The sequence below is a fragment of the Mya arenaria genome, chromosome 17 (assembly GCF_026914265.1).
Source record: "Mya arenaria isolate MELC-2E11 chromosome 17, ASM2691426v1".
Classification (NCBI taxonomy): domain Eukaryota; kingdom Metazoa; phylum Mollusca; class Bivalvia; order Myida; family Myidae; genus Mya; species Mya arenaria.
Window position 1 is genome coordinate 15,813,954 of NC_069138.1, and position 25,372 is coordinate 15,839,325.

The 25,372-nt window shown below is 40.6% G+C and overlaps 2 protein-coding genes across 2 annotated transcripts; one reads left to right on the top strand and one right to left on the bottom strand.

Moving 5' to 3' along the window:
- Nucleotides 1-19,000: 19,000 nt before the first annotated feature.
- On the bottom strand, nt 19,001-19,699 carry LOC128223220 (uncharacterized). Its single transcript, XM_052932511.1, has one exon. The coding sequence runs from the start codon at nt 19,697-19,699 to the stop codon at nt 19,001-19,003; it is 699 nt and encodes a 232-aa protein (XP_052788471.1).
- Nucleotides 19,700-20,771: 1,072 nt separating this feature from the next.
- Nucleotides 20,772-21,830, top strand: LOC128223221 (uncharacterized). Its single transcript, XM_052932512.1, has one exon. The coding sequence runs from the start codon at nt 20,772-20,774 to the stop codon at nt 21,828-21,830; it is 1,059 nt and encodes a 352-aa protein (XP_052788472.1).
- The last annotated feature ends 3,542 nt before the right edge of the window (nt 21,831-25,372 follow it).

Consider the following 25,372-nt stretch of genomic DNA (forward strand, 5'->3'; position numbering starts at 1 on the left):
GGTTACTTAAAAATGTTGTGATACTGGAACTACTTGAAAATGATGTGATACTGGGGTAACTTGAATATGGTTGTGATACTGGGGTTACTTGAATATGGTTGTGATACTGGTGTAACTTGAATATGGTTGTGATACTGGGGTAACTTGAATATGGTTGTGACACTGGGGTAACTTGAATATGGTTGTGATATTTGGGTTACTTGAATATGGTTGGGATACTGGGGTTACTTGAATATGGTTGCGATACTTCGGTTACTTGAATATGGTTGTGATACTTGGGTTACTTGTATATGGTTGTGATACTGGGGTTACTTGAATATGGTTCTGATACAGGGGCTACTTGAATATGGTTGTGATACTGGGGTTACTTGAATATGGTTTTGATACTGGGGTTACATAAATATGGTTCTGATACTTGGGTTTCTTGAATATGGTTGCAATACTGGGGATACTCGAATAGGGCTGTAATACTGGGTTTACTTGAATATGGTTGCGATACTGGGGTTACTTGAATATGTTTGTGATTCTGGGGATACTCGAATATGGTTGTAATACTGGGGTTAGGGTAACTTGGATATGGGTGCGATACTCGGGTTACTTCAATAAGGTTGTGATACTGGGGCTACTTGAATATGGTTAAGATACTGGGGTTACTTGAATATGGTTGGGATACTGCGGTAACTTGAATATGGTTGTGATACACGTGAAACATGATAATGGTTGTGATACTGGGGAAATTTGAATATGGTTGAGATACTGGGGTTACTTGAATATGGTTGAGATACTGGGGTTACTTGAATATGGTTGTGATACTGGGGTTACTTGAATATGGTTGTGATACAAGTGAAACATGATAATGGTTGTGATACTGGGGTAATTTGAAAATGGTAGTGATACTGGGGTTTCCTAAGAATTGTTGTAATACACGGGTTCCTTATAAATGGTTGTGATACTGGGGTAACTTGAGAATGGTAATGACATAGAGGATATTTGTTTATTTCAATGTAAGTTCGTATTTTATTTCACGAGTGTCATAGAAAAACATATTTTCACGAGTGGCGAAGCCACTAGTGAAAATGTAGTTTTTTTATGATCACGAGTGAAATTAAATACGATCTTACACTGATATAAACAAATTTTCTGTTTCTTTTATGCTTATTTTCGGAGTTTTATTTGTTTTTTATTTATTTCTGAATTACCCCCTTTTTTGAAAAGGGTGGGCTTTCCGCCGTTACCCGTGGGGCGCCCCTCATGCATAATTATAGCTGTCAACTTTTCTACTTTCGGTTTGCTGAGAAATAGTTCTCTGCTATTCATTCTTATTGCTTAATATTCGCTCGTTTTTTATTGCAAAGCTTTATGAATAGTAAACATGAAGTATTATTAGTGCACTAATGTTCCAAAAAATAATGAAAACACTTTTTATTTTAACCAAATTACTACGCCGCTATTCATAGAATGAAAATTTGGAAGGTCAAATGTGTTAGCAAAACAAATGTGGATACTCATTGGATTTTAACCATTCTTCTTAATTTAAGACTGGATATACGCGTGTTTTTAAAGTAAGTTAATATTCAGTCATCTTACTGTCAGAGACCAGTCTGTTTCGCTTTAAAATGTTTTTTTTTCCGGAAGAGTAAATGCCACGCTAGTTTGTTGACACATTTTGAGATGTGGGTGGGGTAAAAAATATCGGATCTATCTGTAAATTGTTGTGTGAATTCTCCAGGAAGCTCATTTTACGTACTACAACGGTTAACAGTTCAAAATACATTTGAACGATGCTATAAAATTTTATTTATGTTCGAACAGTTGTTTTTGTCTGTAATTTGTTTGGAATGAAAGCAAATGTTCGAACATTCAGCTTCAAAGATCAGTAAAATGTTTGATAAACGGGATAACCGGTAATAAACGGTAAGTTGTTAATTTCCAATTATATATTTATTTAAATTTATAAAATATTTCTTTATTTTTTTAAACATTTTTTGACATAATTTACTGAAGTCCAGTGTTCTGTTTTGACCAAGGCAAGGATTTTAAAAGTAGTTCTGAAAATTGATATTTTCACTCCTTATTTTGCAGTGAAAATATCAAATTGATATTTTCACTGTTGTTATTTCACTGTTAAAACCCCATATTTTATCGTAAAGCATGAAAGAAATAGAGGATATTTGTTTATTTCAATGTAAGATCGTATTTTATTTCACGAGTGTCATAGAAAAACATATTTTCACGAGTGGCGAAGCCACGAGTGAAAATGTAGTTTTTTTATGATCACGAGTGAAATTAAATACGATCTTACACTGAAATAAACAAATTTTCTGTTTCTTTTATGCTTATTTTCGGAGTTTTATTTGTTTTTTATTTATTTCTGAATTACCCCCTTTTTTGAAAAGGGTGGGCTTTACGCCGTTACCCGTGGGGCGCCCCTCATGCATAATTATAGCTGTCAACTTTTCTTCTTTCGGTTTGCTGAGAAATAGTTATCTACTATTCATTCTTATTGCTTAATATTCGCTCGTTTTTTATTGCAAAGATTTATGAATAGTAAACATGAAGTATTATTAGTGCACTAATGTTCCAAAAAATAATGAAAACACTTTTTATTTTAACCAAATTACTACGCCGCTATTTATAGAATGAAAATTTGGAAGGTCAAATGTGTTAGCAAAACAAATGTGGATACTCATTGGATTTTAACCATTCTTCTTAATTTAAGACTGGATATACGCGTGTCTTTAAAGTAAGTTAATATTCAGTCATCTTACTGTCAGAGACCAGTCTGTTTCGCTTTAAAATGTTTTTTTTCCGGAAGAGTAAATGCCACGCTAGTTTGTTGACACATTTTGAGATGTGGGTGGGGTAAAAAATATCGGATCTATCTGTAAATTGTTGTGTGAATTCTCCAGGAAGCTCATTTTACGTACTACAACGGTTAACAGTTCAAAATACATTTGAACGATGCTATAAAATTTTATTTATGTTCGAACAGTTGTTTTTGTCTGTAATTTGTTTGGAATGAAAGCAAATGTTCGAACATTCAGCTTCAAAGATCAGTAAAATGTTTGATAAACGGGATAACCGGTAATAAACGGTAAGTTGTTAATTTCCAATTATATATTTATTTAAATTTATAAAATATTTCTTTATTTTTTTAAACATTTTTTGACATAATTTACTGAAGTCCAGTGTTCTGTTTTGACCAAGGCAAGGATTTTAAAAGTAGTTCTGAAAATTGATATTTTCACTCCTTATTTTGCAGTGAAAATATCAAATTGATATTTTCACTGTTGTTATTTCACTGTTAAAACCCCATATTTTATCGTAAAGCATGAACAAAACTTGGGTACTTGGTAATGGTTCTGATATTTGGGTCACATAAGACTGGTTTTGATACTTGGATTACTTGAGTATGGTAATGATACTTGGTTACTTTGGACTTGTTGTGATAAAGGGGATACATACGAATTGTTGTGATATTTGGCTTACTTAAGTATGGTTGTGGTACTGGGTTTGCTTGAAAATGATTGTGATACTTTGGTTACCTAAGAATGGTTGTGGTACTGGGGTAACTTTTGAATGGTTGTGATACTGAAGTCACATAAAAATGGTAAGGTAATACTGGGGTTACCTGAGAATGGGTGTAAAACAGGGGTTAACTAAGAATGATGGTTATACTGGGGTTACTTAAGAATTGTTGTGATACCGGGGTTACAGTAAAATGGTTGTGATTCTGGGGTTACAGTCGAATGGTTGTGATACTGGGGTAGTCCGAGAATGGTTGCGATACTGATTTTCCTTAAGAATGGTTAGGTCATACTGGGATGGTTGTTAAGATGGGGGTACATGAGAATGGCTGTGATACTGTGGTAACATGAGATTTGTTATGATGCTTGGGTTACTTTTGGTCAAGATATTTGGGTTAATTAAAAATGGTTATGTTACTCGGGTTGCATGAGTTTGGTTGAGATACTTGGGTTGCATGAGTTTGGTTGAGATACTCGGGTTGCATGAGTTTGGTTGAGATACTTGGGTTGCATGAGTTTGGTTAAGATACTTGGGTTGCATGAGTTTGGTTGAGATATTTGGGTTGCATGAGTTTGGTTGAGATACTTGGGTTGCATGAGTTTGGTTGAGATACTTTGGTTGCATGAGTTTGGTTGAGATACTCGGGTGGCATGAGTTTGGTTGAGATACTTGGGTTGCATGAGTTTGGTTGAGATACTTGGGTTGCATAAGTTTGATTGAGATACTTGGGTTGCATAAGTTTGATTGAGATACTTGGGTTGCATGAGTTTGGTTGAGATACTTGGGTTGCATGAGTTTGGTTGAAATACTCGGGTGGCATGAGTTTGGTTGAGATACTTGGGTTGCATGAGTTTAGTTGAGATACTTGGGTTGCATAAGTTTGATTGAGATACTTGGGTTGCATAAGTTTGATTGAGATACTTGGGTTGCATGAGTTTGGTTGAGATACTTGGGTTGCATAAGTTTGATTGAGATACTTGGGTTGCATGAGTTTAGTTGAGATACTTGGGTGGCATGAGTTTGGTTGAGATACTTGGGTTGCATGAGTTTGGTTGAGATACTTGGGTTGCATGAGTTTGGTTGAGATACTTGGGTTGCATAAGTTTGATTGAGATACTTGGGTGGCATAAGTTTGATTGAGATACTTGGGTGGCATGAGTTTGGTTGAGATACTTGGGTGGCATGAGTTTGATTGAGATACTTGGGTTGCATGAGTTTGGTTGAGATACTTGGGTTGCATGAGTTTGGTTGAGATACTTGGGTGGCATGAGTTTGGTTGAGATACTTGGGTTGCATGAGTTTGGTTGAGATACTTGGGTTGCATGAGTTTGGTTGAGATACTTGGGTTGCATAAGTTTGATTGAGATACTTGGGTTGCATGAGTTTAGTTGAGATATTTGGGTTGCATGAGTTTGGTTGAGATACTTGGGTTGCATGAGTTTGGTTGAGATACTTGGGTTGCATAAGTTTGGTTGAGATACTTGGGTTGCATGAGTTTAGTTGAGATACTTGGGTTGCATGAGTTTGGTTAAGATACTTGGGTTGCATGAGAATGGTTGAGATACTTGGGTTGCATGAGTTTGGTTGAGATACTTGGGTTGCATGAGTTTGGTTGAGATACTTGGGTTGCATAAGTTTGGTTGAGATACTTGGGTTGCATGAGTTTGGTTGAGATACTTGGGTTGCATGAGTTTGGTTAAGATACTTGGGTTGCATGAGTTTGGTTGAGATACTTGGGTTGCATGAGTTTGGTTGAGATACTTGGGTTGCATGAGTTTGGTTGAGATACTTGGGTTGCATAAGTTTGATTGAGATACTTGGGTTGCATGAGTTTAGTTGAGATACTTGGGTTGCATGAGTTTGATTGAGATACTTGGGTTGCATGAGTTTAGTTGAGATACTTGGGTTGCATGAGTTTGATTGAGATACTTGGGTTGCATGAGTTTAGTTGAGATACTTGGGTTGCATGAGTTTGATTGAGATACTTGGGTTGCATGAGTTTAGTTGAGATACTTGGGTTGCATGAGTTTAGTTGAGATACTTGGGTTGCATGAGTTTAGTTGAGATACTTGGGTTGCATAAGTTTAGTTGAGATACTTGGGTTGCATAAGTTTGGTTGAGATACTTGGGTTGCATGAGTTTGATTGAGATACTTGGGTTGCATGAGTTTGGTTGAGATACTTGGGTTGCATAAGTTTGTTTGAGATACTTGGGTTGCATGAGTTTGGTTGAGATACTTGGGTTGCATGAGTTTGATTGAGATACTTGGGTTGCATAAGTTTAGTTGAGATACTTGGGTTGCATAAGTTTGGTTGAGATACTTGGGTTGCATGAGTTTGATTGAGATACTTGGGTTGCATAAGTTTGGTTGAGATACTTGGGTTGCATGAGTTTGATTGAGATACTTGGGTTGCATGAGTTTAGCTGAGATACTTGGGTTGCATGAGTTTAGTTGAGATACTTGGGTTGCATGAGTTTAGTTGAGATACTTGGGTTGCATGAGTTTAGTTGAGATACTTGGGTTGCATGAGTTTGATTGAGATACTTGGGTTGCATGAGTTTAGCTGAGATACTTGGGTTGCATGAGTTTAGTTGAGATACTTGGGTTGCATGAGTTTAGTTGAGATACTTGGGTTGCATGAGTTTAGTTGAGATACTTGGGTTGCATGAGTTTAGTTGAGATACTTGGGTTGCATAAGTTTGATTGAGATACTTGGGTTGCATGAGTTTAGTTAAGATACTTGGGTTGCATGAGTTTGGTTGAGATACTTGGGTTGCATGAGTTTGGTTGAGATACTTGGGTTGCATGAGTTTAGTTGAGATACTTGGGTTGCATAAGTTTGGTTGAGATACTTGGGTTGCATGAGTTTGGTTGAGATACTTGGGTTGCATGAGTTTGGTTGAGATACTTGGGTTGCATAAGTTTGATTGAGATACTTGGGTTGCATGAGTTTAGTTGAGATACTTGGGTTGCATGAGTTTGGTTGAGATACTTGGGTTGCATGAGTTTGGTTGAGATACTTGGGTTGCATGAGTTTAGTTGAGATACTTGTGTTGCATGAGTTTAGTTGAGATACTTGGGTTGCATGAGTTTGGTTGAGATACTTGGGTTGCATGAGTTTAGTTGAGATACTTGGGTTGCATGAGTTTGGTTGAGATACTCGGGTGGCATGAGTTTGGTTGAGATACTTGGGTTGCATGAGTTTGGTTGAGATACTTGGGTTGCATGAGTTTGATTGAGATACTTGGGTTGCATATGTTTGGTTGAGATACTTGGGTTGCATGAGTTTGGTTGAGATACTTGGGTTGCATGAGTTTGGTTGAGATACTTGGGTTGCATGAGTTTGATTGAGATACTTGGGTTGCATAAGTTTGTTTGAGATACTTGGGTTGCATGAGTTTGGTTGAGATACTTGGGTTGCATGAGTTTGGTTGAGATACTTGGGTTGCATAAGTTTGTTTGAGATACTTGGGTTGCATGAGTTTGGTTGAAATACTTGGGTTGCATGAGTTTGGTTGAGATACTTGGGTTGCATGAGTTTGATTGAGATACTTGGGTTGCATATGTTTGGTTGAGATACTTGGGTTGCATGAGTTTGATTGAGATACTTGGGTTGCATGAGTTTGGTTGAGATACTTGGGTTGCATGAGTTTGATTGAGATACTTGGGTTGCATAAGTTTGTTTGAGATACTTGGGTTGCATGAGTTTGGTTGAGATACTTGGGTTGCATGAGTTTGGTTGAGATACTTGGGTTGCATAAGTTTGTTTGAGATACTTGGGTTGCATGAGATTGGTTGAGATACTTGAGTTGCATGAGTTTAGCTGAGATACTTGGGTTGCATGAGTTTAGCTGAGATACTTGGGTTGCATGAGTTTAGCTGAGATACTTGGGTTGCATGAGTTTAGCTGAGATACTTGGGTTGCATGAGTTTAGCTGAGATACTTGGGTTGCATGAGTTTAGCTGAGATACTTGGGTTGCATGAGTTTGGTTGAGATACTTGGGTTGCATGAGTTTGGTTGTGTTACTCGGGTTGCATGAGTTTGGTTGTGTTACTCGGGTTGCATGAGTTTGGTTGTGTTACTCGGGTTGCATGAGTTTGGTTGTGTTACTCGGGTTGCATGAGTTTGGTTGAGATACTTGGGTTGCATAAGTTTGGTTGTGTTACTCGGGTTGCATGAGTTTGGTTGTGTTACTTGGGATGCATGAGTTTGGTTGAGATACTTGGGTTGCATGAGTTTGGTTGAGATACAGGGTTTACATGATAATGGGTATGGTACTGGGGTTACATGATAATGGTTATGATACTTGGGTTCCATGAGGATGGTTGAGATTACAGGGGTTACATGATGATGGTTATGATACTGGGTTTACATAATAATGGTTATGATTCTGGGGTTACATGAGAATGGTTGAGATTACAGGGGTTACATGATGATGGTTATGATACTGGGGTTACATGAGAATGGTTGTAATACTTGGGTAACTTTAGTATGGTTCTAATACTGGGGTAACATGAGAATGGTTGTGATACTGGGGTTACATCAGAATGGTTGTGTTACTGGGATAACATGAGAATGGTTGTGGTACTGGAGTAACCTGAGAATGGTTGTGATACTGGGGTTACATGAGACTGTTTGTGATACTGTGGTTACTTGAATATGATTGTGATACTGGGGTTACTTGAAATGGCTGTGATACTGGGGTTACATGAGAATGGTTGTGATACTGGGGTTACATGAGATTGGTTGTGATACTGGGGTTACATCAGAATGATTGTGATACTGGGGTTACATGAAAGTAGTTGTGATACTTGGGTTACATCAGAATGGTTGTGATACTTGGGTTACATCAGAATGGTTGTGATACTGGGGTTACATCAAAATGGTTGTGATATTGGGGTTACATCAGAATGGTTGTGATACTGGGGTAACATCAGAATGGTTGTGATTCTGGGGTTACATGAGATTGGTTGTGATACTGGGGTTACATCAGAATGATTGTGATACTTGGGTTACATGAAATTAGTTGTGATACTTGGGTTACATCAGAATGGTTGTGATACTGGGGTTACATCAGAATGATTGTGATACTTGGGTTACATCAGAATGATTGTGATACTTGGGTAACATCAGAATGGTTTTGATACTTGGGTTACATCAGAATGGTTGTGATACTTGGGTTACATCAGAATGGTTTTGATACTGGGGTTACATCAGAATGGTTGTGATACTGGGGTTACATCAGAATGGTTGTGATACTGGGGTAACATCAGAATGGTTGTGATTCTGGGGTTACATGAGATTGGTTGTGATACTGGGGTTACATCAGAATGATTGTGATACTTGGGTTACATGAAATTAGTTGTGATACTTGTTTTACATCAGAATGGTTGTGATACTGGGGTTACATCAGAATGATTGTGATACTTGGGTAACATCAGAATGATTGTGATACTTGGGTAACATCAGAATGGTTTTGATACTTGGGTTACATCAGAATGGTTGTGATACTTGGGTTACATCAGAATGGTTGTGATACTGGGGTTACATCAGAATGGTTGTGATACTGGGGTTACATCAGAATGGTTGTGATACTGGGGTTACATGAGAATGGTTGTGATTCTGGGGTTACATCAGATTGGTTGTGATACTGGGGTTACATCAGAATGATTGTGATACTGGGGTTACATCAGATTGGTTGTGATACTGGGGTTACATCAGAATGATTGTGATACTTGGGTTACATTAGAATGATTGTGATACTGGGGTTACATCAGAATGGTTGTGATACTGGGGTTACATCAGAATGGTTGTGATACTGGGGTTACATCAGAATGATTGTGATACTTGGGTTACATTAGAATGATTGTGATACTTGGGTTACATCAGAATAATTGTGATACTTGGGTTACATCAGAATAATTGTGATACTTGGGTTACCTGAGAATGGTTCTAATACTGGGGTTTCTTGAGAATGGTTGTGCTACTGGGGTTACTGACAATGATTCTGATACTGGGGTTACATGAAATAAGTTGTGATACTGGGGTTACTTGATAATGGTTGTGATACTGGGGTTACATGAGAATGGTTGAGGTTACTGGGGTTACATGATAATGGTTATGATACTGGGGTTACATGAGAAAGGTTGAGATTACAGGGGTTACATGATGATGGTTATGATACTGGGGTTACATGAGAATGGTTGAGATTACTGGGGTTACATGATAACGGTTATGATACTGGGGTTACATGAGAATGGTTGAGATTACAGGGTTAAATGATGATGGTTATGATACTGGGGTTACATGAGAATGGTTGAGATACAGAGGTTACATGATGATTGTTATGATACTGGGGTTACATGAGAATGGTTGAGATTACAGGAGTTACATGATGATGGTTATGATACTGGGGTTACATGAAAAGGGTTGAGATTACAGGGGTTACATGATGATGGTTATGATACTGGGGTTACATGAGAATGGTTGAGATACAGAGGTTACATGATAATGGTTATTATACTGGGGTTACATGAGAATGGTTGAGATTACTGGGGTTACATGATAATGGTTATGATTCTGGGGTTACATGAGAATGGTTGAGATTACAGGGTTACATGATGATGGTTATGATACTGGGGTTACATGAGAATGGTTGTAATACTTGGGTAACTTTAGTATGGTTTTAATACTGGGGTAACATGAGAATGGTTGTGATACTGGGGTTACATCAGAATGGTTGTGTTACTGGGATAACATGAGAATGGTTGTGGTACTGGAGTAACCTGAGAATGGTTGTGATACTGGGGTTACATGAGACTGTTTGTGATACTGTGGTTACATCAGAATGATTGTGATACTGGGGTTACATGAAATGGCTGTGATACTGGGGTTACATGAGAATGGTTGTGATACTGGGGTTACATGAGATTGGTTGTGATACTGGGGTTACATCAGAATGGTTGTGATACTGGGGTTACATGAAAGCAGTTGTGATACTTGGGTTACATCAGAATGGTTGTGATACTTGTGTTACATCAGAATGGTTGTGATACGTGGGTTACATGAGATTGGTTGTGATACTGGGGTTACATCAGAAAGATTGTGATACTGGGGTTACATGAGAATGGTTGTGATACTTGGGTTACATCAGAATGGTTGTGATACTTGGGTTACATCAGAATGGTTGTGATACTGGGGTTACATCAGAATGGTTGTGATACTGGGGTTACATCAGAATGGTTGTGATACTGGGGTAACATCAGAATGGTTGTGATTCTGGGGTTACATGAGATTGGTTGTGATACTGGGGTTACATCAGAATGATTGTGATACTTGGGTTACATGAAATTAGTTGTGATACTTGGGTTACATCAGAATGGTTGTGATACTGGGGTTACATCAGAATGATTGTGATACTTGGGTTACATCAGAATGATTGTGATACTTGGGTAACATCAGAATGGTTTTGATACTTGGGTTACATCAGAATGGTTGTGATACTTGGGTTACATCAGAATGGTTTTGATACTGGGGTTACATCAGAATGATTGTGATACTGGGGTTACATGAGAATGGTTGTGATTCTGGGGTTACATGAGATTGGTTGTGATACTGGGGTTACATCAGAATGATTGTGATACTGGGGTTACATCAGAATGATTGTGATACTGGGGTTACATCAGAATGATTGTGATACTTGGGTTACATCAGAATGATTGTGATACTTGGGTTACATCAGAATAATTGTGATACTTGGGTTACCTGAGAATGGTTCTGATACTGGGGTTACTTGAGAATGGTTGTGCTACTGGGGTTACTTGAGAATGATTCGGATACTGGGGTTACATGAAATTAGTTGTGATACTTGGGTTACATCAGAATGATTGTGATACTTGGGTTACATCAGAATGGTTTTGATACTGGGGTTACATCAGAATGATTGTGATACTGGAGTTACATCAAAATGGTTGTGATACTTGGGTTACATCAGAATGGTTGTGATTCTGGGGTTTCATGAGATTGGTTGTGATACTGGGGTTACATCAGAAAGATTGTGATACTTGGGTTACATGAAATTAGTTGTGATACATGGGTTGCATCAGAATGGTTGTGATACTGATGTTACATCAGAATGATTGTGATACTTGGGTTACATCAGAATGATTGTGATACTTGGGTTACATCAGAATGGTTTTGATACTGGGGTTACATTAGAATGGTTGAGATACAGAGGTTACATGATTAGGGTTATGATACTGGGGTTACATGAGAATGGTTGAGATTACAGGAGTTACATGATGATGGTTATGATACTGGGGTTACCTGAGAATGATTGTGATACTGGGGTTACTTGATAATGGTTGTGATACTGGGGTTACATGAGAATGGTTGGGATACAGAGGTGACATTATTAGGGTTATGATACTGGGGTTACATGAGAATGGTTGAGATTACAGGGCTTACATGATGATGGTTATGATACTGGGGTTACATGAGAATGGTTGAGGTTACTGGGGTTACATGATAATGGTTATGATACTGGGGTTACATGAGAAAGGTTGAGATTACAGGGGTTACATGATGATGGTTATGATACTGGGGTTACATGAGAATGGTTGAGATTACGGGGGTTACATGATAATAGTTATGATTCTGGGGTTACATGAGAATGGTTGAGATTACTGGGGTTACATGATGATGGTTATGATACTGGAGTTACATGAAAATGGTTGAGATACAGAGGTTGCATGATTAGGGTTATGATACTGGGGTTACATGAGAATGGTTGAGATAACAGGGTTACATGATGATGGTAATGATACTGGGGTTACATGAGAATGGTTGTAATACTTGAGTAACTTTAGTATGGTTCTAATACTGGGGTAACATGAGAATGGTTGTGATACTGGGGTTACATCAGAATGGTTGTGTTACTGGAGTTACATCAGAATGGTTGTGTTACTGGGATAACATGAGAATGGTTGTGGTACTGGAGTAACCTGAGAATGGGTGTGATACTGGGGTAACATGAGACTGTTTGTGATACTGTGGTTACTTGAATATGATTGTGATACTGGGGTTACTTGAAATGGCTGTGATACTGGGGTTACATTATAATGGTTGTGATACTGGGTTTACATGAGATTGGTTGTGATACTGGAGTTACATCAGAATGATTGTGATACTGGGGTTACATGAAAGTAGTTGTGATACTTGGGTTACATCAGAATGGTTGTGATACTTGGGTTACATCAGAATGGTTGTGATACTGGGGTTACATCAGAATGGTTGTGATACTGGGGTTACATCAGAATGGTTGTGATACTGGGGTAACATCAGAATGGTTGTGATTATGGGGTTACATGAGATTGGTTGTGATACTGGGGTTACATCAGAATGATTGTGATACTTGGGTTACATGAAATTAGTTGTGATACTTGGGTTACATCAGAATGGTTGTGATACTGGGGTAACATCAGAATGATTGTGATACTTGGGTTACATCAGAATGATTGTGATACTTGGGTTACATCAGAATGGTTTTGATACTTAGGTTACATCAGAATGGTTGTGATACTTGGGTTACATCAGAATGGTTTTGATACTGGGGTTACATCAGAATGGTTGTGATACTGGGGTTACATGAGAATGGTTGTGATACTGGGGTTACATGAGAATGGTTGTGATTCTTGGGTTACATGAGAATGGTTGTGATACTGGGGTTACATCAGAATGATTGTGATACTTGGGTTACACCAGAATGATTGTGATACTTGGGTTACATCAGAATAATTGTGATACTTGGGTTAAATGAGAATGGTTGTGATACTGGGGTTACTTGAGAATGGTTGTGATACTGGGGTTACTTGAGAATGATTCTGATACTGGGGTTACATGAAATTAGTTGTGATACTTGGGTTACATCAGAATGGTTGTGATACTTGGGTTACATCAGAATGGTTTTGATACTGGGGTTACATCAGAATGGTTGTGATACTGGGGTTACATCAAAATGGTTGTGATACTGGGGTTACATCAGAATGGTTGTGATACTGGGGTTACATGAGAATGGTTGTGATTCTGGGGTTACATGAGATTGGTTGTGATACTGGGGTTACATCAGAATGATTGTGATACTGGGGTTACATCAGAATGGTTGTGATACTGGGGTTACATCAGAATGATTGTGATACTTGGGTTACATCAGAATGATTGTGATACTTGGGTTACATCAGAATAATTGTGATACTTGGGTTATCTGAGAATGGTTCTGATACTGGGGTTACTTGAGAATGGTTGTGCTACTGGGGTTACTTGAGAATGATTCTGATACTGGGGTTACATGAAATTAGTTGTGATACTTGGGTTACATCAGAATGATTGTGATACTTGGGTTACATCAGAATGGTTTTGATACTGGGGTTACATCAGAATGATTGTGATACTGGAGTTACATCAAAATGGTTGTGATACTTGGGTTACATCAGAATGGTTGTGATTCTGGGGTTACATGAGATTGGTTGTGATACTGGGGTTACATCAGAATGATTGTGATACTTGGGTTACATGAAATTAGTTGTGATACTTGGGTTACATCAGAATGGTTGTGATACTGGGGTTACATCAGAATGATTGTGATACTTGGGTTACATCAGAATGATTGTGATACTTGGGTAACATCAGAATGGTTTTGATACTTGGGTTACATCAGAATGGTTGTGATACTTGGGTTACATCAGAATGGTTTTGATACTGGGTTTACATGAGAATGGTTGAGATACAGAGGTTACATTATTAGGGTTATGATACTGGGGTTACATGAGAATGGTTGACATTACAGGAGTTACATGATGATGGTTATGATACTGGGGTTACCTGAGAATGGTTGTGATACTGGGGTTACTTGATAATGGTTGTGATACTGGGGTTACATGAGAATGGTTGGGATACAGAGGTTACATTATTAGGGTTATGATACTGGGGTTACATGAGAATATTTGAGATTACAGGGCTTACATGATGATGGTTATGATACTGGGGTTACATGAGAATGGTTGAGGTTACTGGGGTTACATGATAATGGTTATGATACTGGGGTTACATGAGAAAGGTTGAGATTACAGGGGTCACATGATGATGGTTATGATACTGGGGTTACATGAGAATGGTTGAGATTACTGGGGTTACATGATAATGGTTATGATTCTGGGGTTACATGAGAATGGTTGAGATTACTGGGGTTACATGATGATGGTTATGATACTGGAGTTACATGAAAATGGTTGAGATACAGAGGTTGCATGATTAGGGTTATGATTCTGGGGTTACATGAGAATGGTTGAGATAACAGGGTTACATGATGATGGTTATGATACTGGGGTTACATGAGAATGGTTGTAATACTTGGGTAACTTTAGTATGGTTCTAATACTGGGGTAACATGAGAATGGTTGTGATACTGGGGTTACATCAGAATGGTTGTGTTACTGGAGTTACATCAGAATGGTTGTGTTACTGGGATAACATGAGAATGGTTGTGGTACTGGAGTAACCTGAGAATGGTTGTGATACTGGGGTTACATGAGACTGTTTGTGATACTGTGGTTACTTGAATATGATTGTGATACTGGGGTTACTTGAAATGGCTGTGATACTGGGGTTACATGATAATGGTTGTGATACTGGGGTTACGAGAGATTGGTTGTGATACTGGGGTTACATCAGAATGATTGTGATACTGGGGTTACATAAAAGTAGTTGTGATACTGGAGTTACATCAGAATGATTGTGATACTGGGGTTACATAAGATTGGTTGTGATACTGGGGTTACATGAAAGTAGTTGTGATACTGGAGTTACATCAGAATGATTGTGATACTGGGGTTACATGAAAGTAGTTGTGATACTTGGGTTACATCAGAATGGTTGTGATACTTGGGTTACATCAGAATGGTTGTGATACTGGGGTTACATCAGAATGGTTGTGATACTGGGGTTACATCAGAATGGTTGTGATACTGGGGTAACATCAGAATGGTTGTGATTCTGGGGTTACATGAGATTGGTTGTGATACTGGGGTTACATCAGAATGATTGTGATACTTGGGTTACATGAAAGTAGTTGTGATACTGGGGTTACATCAGAATGGTTGTGATACTTGGGCTACATCAGAATGGTTGTGATACTGGGGTAACATCAGAATGGTTGTTATTCTGGGGTTACATGAGAATGGTTGTGATACTGGGGTTACATCAGAATGATTGTGATACTTGGGTTACATGAAATTAGTTGTGATACTTGGGTTACATCAGAATGTTTGTGATACAGGGGTTACATCAGAATGATTGTGATACTTGGGTTACATCAGAATGATTGTGATACTTCGGTTACATCAGAATGGTTTTGATACTTAGGTTACATCAGAATGGTTGTGATACTTGGGTTACATCAGAATGGTTTTGATACTGGGGTTACATCAGAATGGTTTTGATACTGGGGTTACATGAGAATGGTTGTGATACTGGGGTTACATGAGAATGGTTGTGATTCTGGGGTTACATGAGAATGGTTGTGATACTGGGGTTACATGAGAATGGTTTTGATACTGGGGTTACATGAGAATGGTTGTGATTCTGGGTTTACATGAGATTGGTTGTGATACTGGGGTTACATCAGAATGGTTGTGATACTGGGGTTACATCAGAATGATTGTGATACTTGGGTTACATCAGAATGATTGTGATACTTGAGTTACATCAGAATAATTGTGATACTTGGGTTACCTGAGAATGGTTGTGATACTGGGGTTACTTGTTAATGGTTGTGATACTGGGGTTACTTGAGAATGATTCTGATACTGGGGTTACATGAAATTAGTTGTGATACTTGGGTTACATCAGAATGGTTGTGATACTTGGGTTACATCAGAATGGTTTTGATACTGGGGTTACATCAGAATGGTTGTGATACTGGGGTTACATCAAAATGGTTGTGATACTTGGGTTACATCAGAATGGTTGTGATACTTGGGTTACCTGAGAATGGTTGTGATACTGGGGTTACTTGATAATGGTTGTGATACTGGGGTTACATGAGAATCGTTTTGTTACTGGAGTTACATCAGAATGGTTGTGATACTGGGGTTTCTTGAGAATGGCTGTGATACTGGAGTTACATCAGAATGGTTGTGATATTGGGGTTACTTGAGAATGATTGTGATACTGGAGTTACATCAGAATGGTTTTTGATACTGGGGTTACTTGAGAATGGTTGTGTTACTGGAGTTACATCAGAATAGTTGTGATGCAGGGGTTACCTGAGAATGGTTGTGTTACTGGAGTTACATCAGAATGGTTGTGATACTGGGGTTACTTGAGAATGGTTGTGTTACTGGAGTTACATCAGAATGGTTGTGATACTGGGGTTACTTGAGAATGGTTGTGATACTGGAGTTACTTGAGAATGGTTGTCATGATTGGGTAACAACATAATGGTTGTGATTCTAGATTACAATAGAATGATTGTGACACTGGGGTTGCTTGATGATGGTTGTGGTACTTGGGTAGCTTAAGAATGGTTGTGATGCTTGGGTTCCTTAATAATAGGTGTGATACTGGGGCTTCATGAGAATGGTTGTGATACTGGAGTTACATCAGAATGGTTGTGATATTGGAGTTACATCAGAATGGTTGTTATACTTATGTTTTTAGGAATGGATGTGATACTTGGGTTACATGAGAATGGTCGTGATACTGGGGTTATTTGGCAATGTTTGTGATATTGGGTTTAATTGAGGTTGTTGGTGATACTTGGGTTACTTCAGAATGGTTTTGATACTGGGGTTACTTCAGAATAAAGAAATAAATAGTTAATGTACTTTCATTATTGCGCACATATGTGGCTTCGTGAAAAAAAACACTATTTAGAATCACTATTATTCTTGCATTTGCCAGTTGCTTATTCGACCATTTCAGTTGATTATTCGCGAATAAACAACTATCAACGAGTTGGTAGTTGATGATTCAATTATACCTTATTCTCTAGTCGAAAGTAATCTCATGCTAAACCCGATCATGCCTTGTGGTGATCCCTGCCCATATTGAACTCATGCTAACCCCGATCGTGCATTGTGGCGATCCCTGCCCATATTGAACTCATGCTAACCCCGATCATGCCTTGTGGCGATCCCTGCCCATATTGAACTCATGCTAACCCCAACCGTGCATTGTGGCGATCCCTGTCCATATTGAACTCATGCTAACCCCGATCATGCCTTGTGGCGATACCTGTCCATATTTAAATCATGCTAACCCCGATCGTGCATTGTGGCGATCCCTGCCCATATTGAACTCATACTAACCCCAACCGTGCATTGTGGCGATCCCTGTCCATATTTAAATCATGCTAACCCCGATCGTGCATTGTAGCGATCCCTGCATATATTGAACTCATGCTAACCCCGATAGTGCATTGTGGCGATCCCTGCCCATATTGAACTCATGCTAACTCAGGCAGTACATTGTGGCGATCCCTGTCCATATTTAAATCATACTAACCCGACCGTACATTGTGGCGATCCCTGCCGATATTGAACTCATGCTAACCCCGATCGTGCATTGTGGCGATCCCTGCCATTTTGAACTCATGCTAACCCCGATCGTGCATTGTGGCGATCCCTGGCCATATTGAACTCATGCAAACTCATGCTAACCCCGGTCGTGCATTGTAGCGATTCTTGCCCATATTGAACTCATGCAAACTCATGCTAACCCCGATCGTGCATTGTAGCGATCCCTGGCCATATTGAACTCATGCAAACTCATGCTAACACCGGTCGTGCATTGTAGCGATTTCTGCCCATATTGAACTCATGCTAACCCCAACCGTGCATTGTGGAGATCCCTGCCCATTTTGAACTCATGCTAACCCCGAATTTGCATTGTGGCGATCCCTGCCCATATTGAACTCATGCTAACCCCGATCGTGCATTGTGGCGGTCCCTGCCCATATTGAACTCATGCTAACCCCGATCGTGCATTGTGGCGATCCCTACCCATATTGAACTCATGCTAACCCCGATCGTGCATTGTGGCGATCCCTGCCCATATTGAACTCATGCTAACCCCGATCGTGCATTGGGGCGATCCCTGCCCATATTGAACTCATGCTTACCCCGACCATGTCTTGTTGTGATCCCGGCCCATATTGAACTCATGCTAACCCCGATCGTGCATTGTGGCGATCCCTGCCCATATTGAACTCATACTAACCCCGACCATGCATTGTGGCGATCCCGGCCCATATTGAACTCATGCTAATTACCAAATGCATTGTAGCGATACCGAGTGTTGTGGGTGGGGTAAGTGTAAATAAAAAAGATATAACAAGTGATTGTTTTATGTATAAATTTTACAAAAGAATAAAGCTTTGCATATACTATCATTATTTTGATTATAAATGAACAAGTTAGCGTTTTCTAAACACATCGTCATAATGGAAAGGTCCAATATGCTCGTATCCTTGTTTTTTCATAAAACGAATTATATCATCTCGATATTCATCTGACATATCTGTCTCTATAACGAACACATCGATGTTCACTCTGTTCCAGTCAATGGACTGCAGGATGTAAAGCTCCGCGCCTTCAACGTCCAGAGAAAAGAAATCCACGTGGTGAACGCCAATAGCTGACATAATGTCTTGAAATGCCTGACACGCGACAACGGCTGTCTTCCCATAGTTCTTATCCGTATGTCCAATGCCAGCCGATTTAATCTTTCTTCTCTGTGATGCAGACATTGTAGCATTAGAACTGGACAGGTAACTAGCCATGGTAAACGTCATTTCAGGTAGATCGTTACTGATACAACAGTTTAGAGTGTAACTATTCCTATTTTTCTTCAATAGTTTTTCGTAGACAACTGGATTTGCCTCAATCAACAGACCGGTCCACCCCCTTTCCTTCTCCAGGTACAGAGTATTGGAAGTTGATTCCCCGTCATGAGCACCGAGCTCTATGAAGAAACCATTGCGTTTTTGCTCAAGTAGTTTATCCACATAAATGTCTTGCCCGTACTCCGACCACGTTTTCCGAAAACCTTTTATCCCATCTTCGTGCTCCAAATTATACTTTCCACTACCTTTTGTTATGTTGAGTATTTTCATTTTGGATTTGTTTTCTGATACTCCAGGAGATATCCCGGAAGTAGCAAATGAAAATGTAACACTAAATAGAACAAACCCCACAAAACAAGCCAGCAATACAAGCACCCAGTAATGTGTCCGGTGTAAAGTCCTCATTTTTAGTGTCCTTACACTAATAAAAACATATAGTTTACTGAAGTGCATACTCCACTTATTTCAAAAATTGAAATTTTGAAAAAAAAGTCCCCGGGGCTTTAAAACTATCACCGTTGTCAATCAAGTACTAAAATCTGACTCGTATTGTGATATCCTTAGCCTTGGGTGGTAGTGTTTAGCATCATCATCACAGTTTCCTTTAACACAAAGGAATACACAAAGGTCGTTATAAAAATAGATAGCATTAAATAACATTTAGTTAGGTTGTTGTTAGTTTCAGGTCTCATTCTGTCATTTGTATCTTTTACATTGACCCCACGACTGCCCAAAGTAAACTCATACATCCATCGTAACGGGCAGTTACGGGTTACTGGTATATTGAGTAAGGTAAGCTATCGCGTATATACATTATTTCAAAGTACCAATTTTATCATACAAATGAGACAATAATTATGCACCATTCCGGTCAGGGTGTAATTTAAAATGAGTTCGTCTTATAATTTATAATTCAAATATACACGTCAAAAATGAGATTAGTTACACCATTACACACAGGGGATAATAATTGACCCATAGTTGGGGACAATGACAACAAGCTGCTCCTCCCCCCCTAGGTGTCATTTCCTCCTCACCCTTCCCTCTGCTCATCCTCCACTGGGTGTCATTCCCCCCTTCTCCTCGGCTCCTCCTCCACTGGATGTCATTTCCTCTTCCCCTCTGCTCCTCCTCCCTTGGGTGTCATTTCCTCTTCACTCTCCCCTCTGCTCCTCCCCCCCTGGGTGTCATTTTCCCCTCCCCTCTGCTCCTCCTCCCCTGAGTGTCATTTCCTCCTCCCCTCTGCTCCTCCTCCCCTGGGTGTCATTTCCTCGTCACTCTCCCCTCTGCTCCTCCTCCCCTGTCTGTCATTCCCCCCTCCCCTCTTCTCCTCCTCCCCTGGATGTCATTTCCTCCTCATCTCTGCTCCTCCTCCCCTGGGTGTCATTTCCTCTTCACTCTCCCCTCTGCTCCACCTCCCCTGGCTGTCATTCCCCCCTCCCCTCTTCTCCTCCTCCCCTGGATGTCATTTCCTCCTCCCCTCTGCTCCTCCTCCCCTGGGTGTCATTTCCTCTTCACTCTCCCCTCTGCTCCTTCTCCCCTGGCTGTCATTTCACCCCCTCCCCTCTGCTCCTCCTCCCCTGGATATCATTTCCTCCTCCCCCCTAGGTGTCATTTCCTCCTCCTCTCTGCTCCTCCTCCCCTGGCTGTCATTTCCTCCTCCCCTCTGTTCCTCCTCTCCTGGCTGTCATTTCCTCCTCCCCTCTGCTCCTCCTCTCTTAGCTGTCATTTCCTCCTCACCTCTGCTCCTCCTCCACTGGATGTCATTTCCTCTTTACTCTCCCCTCTGCTCCTCCTCTCCTGGCTGTTATTTCCTCCTCCCCATCCCCTCTGCTCCTCCTCCCCTGGATGTCATTTCCTCCTCCCCTCTGCTCCTCCTCCCCTGGCTGTCATTTCCTCCTCAACCTCCAATCTGCCCCTCCTCTCCTGGCTGTCGTTTCCTCCTCCCCTCTGCTCCTCCTCTTTTAGCTGTCATTTCCTCCTCCCCTCTGCTCCTCCTCCCCTGGATGTCATTTCCTCCTCCCCTCTGTCCCTCCTCTCCTGGCTGTCATTTCCTCCTCCCCTCTGCTCCTCCTCTCTTAGCTCTCATTTCCTCTTCACCTCTGCTCCTCCTCCACTGGATGTCATTTCCTCTTCACTCTCCCCTCTGCTCCTCCTCCCCTGGCTGTCATTTCCTCCTCCCCCTCCCCTCGGCTCCTCCTCCCCTGGATGTCATTTCCTCCTCCCCTCTGCTCCTCCTCCCCTGGCTGTCATTTCCTCCTCAACCTCCAATCTGCTCCTCCCCCTAGGTGTCATTTCCTCCTCCCCTCTGCTCCTCCTCCCCTGGCTGTCATTTCCTCTTCCCCTCTGCCCTCCTCTCCTGGCTGTCATTTCCTCCTCCCCTCTGCTCCTCCTCTCTTAGCTGTCATTTCCTCCTCACCTCTGCTCCTCCTCCACTGGATGTCATTTTCTCCTCCCGTCTGCTTCTCCACCCCGGCTGTCATTTCCTCCTCCACTCCCCTCTTCTCCTCCTCCCCTGGGTGTCATTTCCTCCTCACCCTCCCCTCTGCTCCTCCTCCCTTTGGTGTCATTTCCCCCTCCCCTCAACTCCTTCTCCCCATGCGTGTCATTTCCTCCTCCCCTTTGCTCCTTCTTCCCTGGGTGTCATTTCCACCTCACCCTCCCCTATGCTCCTCTTTCCCTGGGTGTCATTTCCCACTCTGCTCCTCCTCCCCTCTGCCCTCCTCCCTTTGGTGTCATTTCCCCCTCCCCTCCACTCCTTCTCCCCATGCGGGTCATTTCCTCCTCCCCTTTGCTCCTCCTTCCCTGGGTGTCATTTCCACCTCACCCTCCCCTATGCTCCTCTTTCCCTGGGTGTCATTTCCCACTCTGCTCCCCCTCCCCTCTGCCCTCCTCCCTTTGGTGTCATTTCCCCCTCCCCTCCACTCCTTCTCCCCATGCGGGTCATTTCCTCCTCCCCTTTGCTCCTCCTTCCCTGGGTGTCATTTCCACCTCACCCTCCCCTATGCTCCTCTTTCCCTGGGTGTCATTTCCCACTCTGCTCCCCCTCCCCTCTGCCCTCCTCCATTCGTGTCATTTCCCCCTCCCCACCCCTCTGCTCCTCCTCCTCTGGGTGTCATTTCCTTCTCCCTTCTGCTCCTCCTCCCCTGGGTGTCATTACCTTCTCATCCTCTCCTCTGCTCCCTCTCTCCTCTGCCGTTTAATTTGTTAAAACCATGAAAACGCCTATTTCCAAACACGACATATTCAGTGGAGTTATACATAACATAAAAAATTGCAACATTACTTACTATTCAAACAGTCCTGATCTACCCCATTACATAGGGCTGTTATACCAAGATTGCAGAATACTGCATTTGGAAGTTCAACACCCCACCCCACATGGTTAAGGTTAAAATGATATTACGTTGATACATTTACAGCTTCCACATTTCTGCATACTTTGCGGAACGAAACGGAATCACAATTTATAGAGTTGAAGACGTGGTTTGTACACAACGCTGACTTTAATAGTGATATTTCAGATTTATTAGTGCATGCACAATCAAATTATGTCTGGCAAACATGTTTTAAATTTAATTTGTTTACGATATTATATAAGTTTCCAACCCGCCCGCTTAGATCAATAAGTAGGAGCGTCGGTGTCTAAGTTCGATCCTTGGGCGGGCAATGTTCTCCGTGCCGATTTGATAAGACATTTAGTCTGACATCATTTGTCCTCCACCTCTGATTCATGTAGGGAAGTTGGCAGCTACAAATCTTGTTCCGTTCCGTTCCGCTAAATATCATTATCCTAGGGGATATTTATACTTTGCGGAACGAAACGGAATCACAATTTATAGAGTTGAAGACATGGTTTGTACACAATGCTGACTGTAATAGTGATACATGTATTTCAGCTTTATTAGTGCATGCACATTCAAATTATATGTTTTTAAATTGAATTTGTTTACGATAATTATAGAAGTTTCCAACCCGCCCGCTTAGATCAATAAGTCGGAGCGTCGGTTTCAAAGTTCGATCCTTGGGCGGGCAATGTTCTCCGTGCCGATTTGATAAGACATTTAGTCTGACATCATTTGTCCTCCACCTCTGATTCATGTAGGGAAGTTGGCAGCTACAAATCTTGTTCCGTTCCGTTCCGCTAAATATCATTATCCTAGGGGATATTTATACTTTGCGGAACGAAACGGAATCACAATTTATAGAGTTGAAGACATGGTTTGTACACAATGCTGACTGTAATAGTGATACATGTATTTCAGCTTTATTAGTGCATGCACATTCAAATTATATGTTTTTAAATTGAATTTGTTTACGATAATTATAGAAGTTTCCAACCCGCCCGCTTAGATCAATAAGTAGGAGCGTCGGTGTCTAAGTTCGATCCTTGGGCGGGCAATGTTCTCCGTGCCGATTTGATAAGACATTTAGTCTGACATCATTTGTCCTCCACCTCTGATTCATGTAGGGAAGTTGGCAGCTACAAATCTTGTTCCGTTCCGTTCCGCTAAATATCATTATCTTAGGGGATATTTATACTTTGCGGAACGAAACGGAATCACAATTTATAAAGTTGAAGACATGGTTTGTACACAATGCCGACTGTAATAGTGATATTTCAACTTTATTAGTGCATGTAATATCAATTTATATATGGCAAGCATGTTTTCAAATTTAATTTGTTTACGATGATTATTAATATTTTTTAGAATTTTATATAATACAAAATGAGTGTACTGGATATGACGGCCATTCGATACATATTAAAGAGGTCCTGATATCGCCAAAAAATATTTAGATTGTCTACTCATTTTTTTTTTTCATTCGTCAGTTTATATGAATAATAAATATTAAATTACTGCAACAAGTGCAAAACATTTAAATATATAAATTTTATGGCGTTAGGATTTCCTATATTGACTAAGTCAAGAACATAGTTTTTTAAAACAGCTAGGTTGCATGTAATAAATTCGTGTACCTGTAATATACCAGGATGAAAAATTCCATTGACAAGAAAAAATAAATCTTGTTCCGTTCCGTTCCATAGAATATCATTATTCTATGGGATATTTATACTTTGCGGAACGAAACGGAACAACTGTTTGCAGTCCCGAAGATTTTAATATCCATTTAGAAGTGGGTTTTCAGATGGTTCAGTTCGAAAAAGCCCTTGATCGACTGTTCGCTAGGCAGTTTCAATATATCATTATTATTATTTAATATATTTACATATAAGTAAAAAAATGCTGTGCCCCGTGTGGTGCCTCAATGTTTGTTCCGTTCCGTTTCGTTCCGTTCCGCAAAGTAAAAATAGCCTGTCATTTCCACCTCCCCTCCCCTCTGCTTCTTCCTTCCCTGGGTGTCATTTACTCCTCCAATCTGCTCTTCCTCCCTTGGGTGTCATTTCCGCCTCCCCTGGGTTTCATTTCCTCCTCCCCTCTGCTACCTCATGGGTGTCATTTCCACCACCCCTCCCCTCTGCTCCTTTTCCCCTGGCTGTCATTTCCTCCTCCCCTCTGCTCCTCCTCCCCTGGATGTCATTTCCCCCTCCCCTCCCCTATGCTCCTCCTTCCATGGGTGTCATTATCTCTCCCCCCTCCCCTCTTCTCCTCCTCCCCTTGGTGTCATTTCCTACCTCCTCCCCTCTTCCTCCTACCCCCCTCTACCCCCTACTCCTATCCCCTGACCTGATAATAATACATTATTTACATGATACAGATAATTTTTATCGCTGCCTTAATTTAGTTAACCCGTTTAAAAATAGGGTATACTGGTTTCCCAGTTTATACTGTGTATATTTAGCATGTGAAGGTCTCATGATTAGTACAGATACATATGCCGACGTTATTTCTTTTAAATTTACTGGCATTGACGTGGTAGACAAACACAATAAATTTCTTTAATGATATGACGGCGACAGTTACCGATACTTACGGGCCA

Excerpts from the sequence above, each read along its gene's own strand:
- LOC128223220 (XM_052932511.1), bottom strand. The coding sequence starts at position 19,699 with ATGAAAATACTCAACATAACAAAAGGTAGTGGAAAGTATAATTTGGAG.
- LOC128223221 (XM_052932512.1), top strand. The coding sequence starts at position 20,772 with ATGTCATTTCCTCCTCATCTCTGCTCCTCCTCCCCTGGGTGTCATTTC.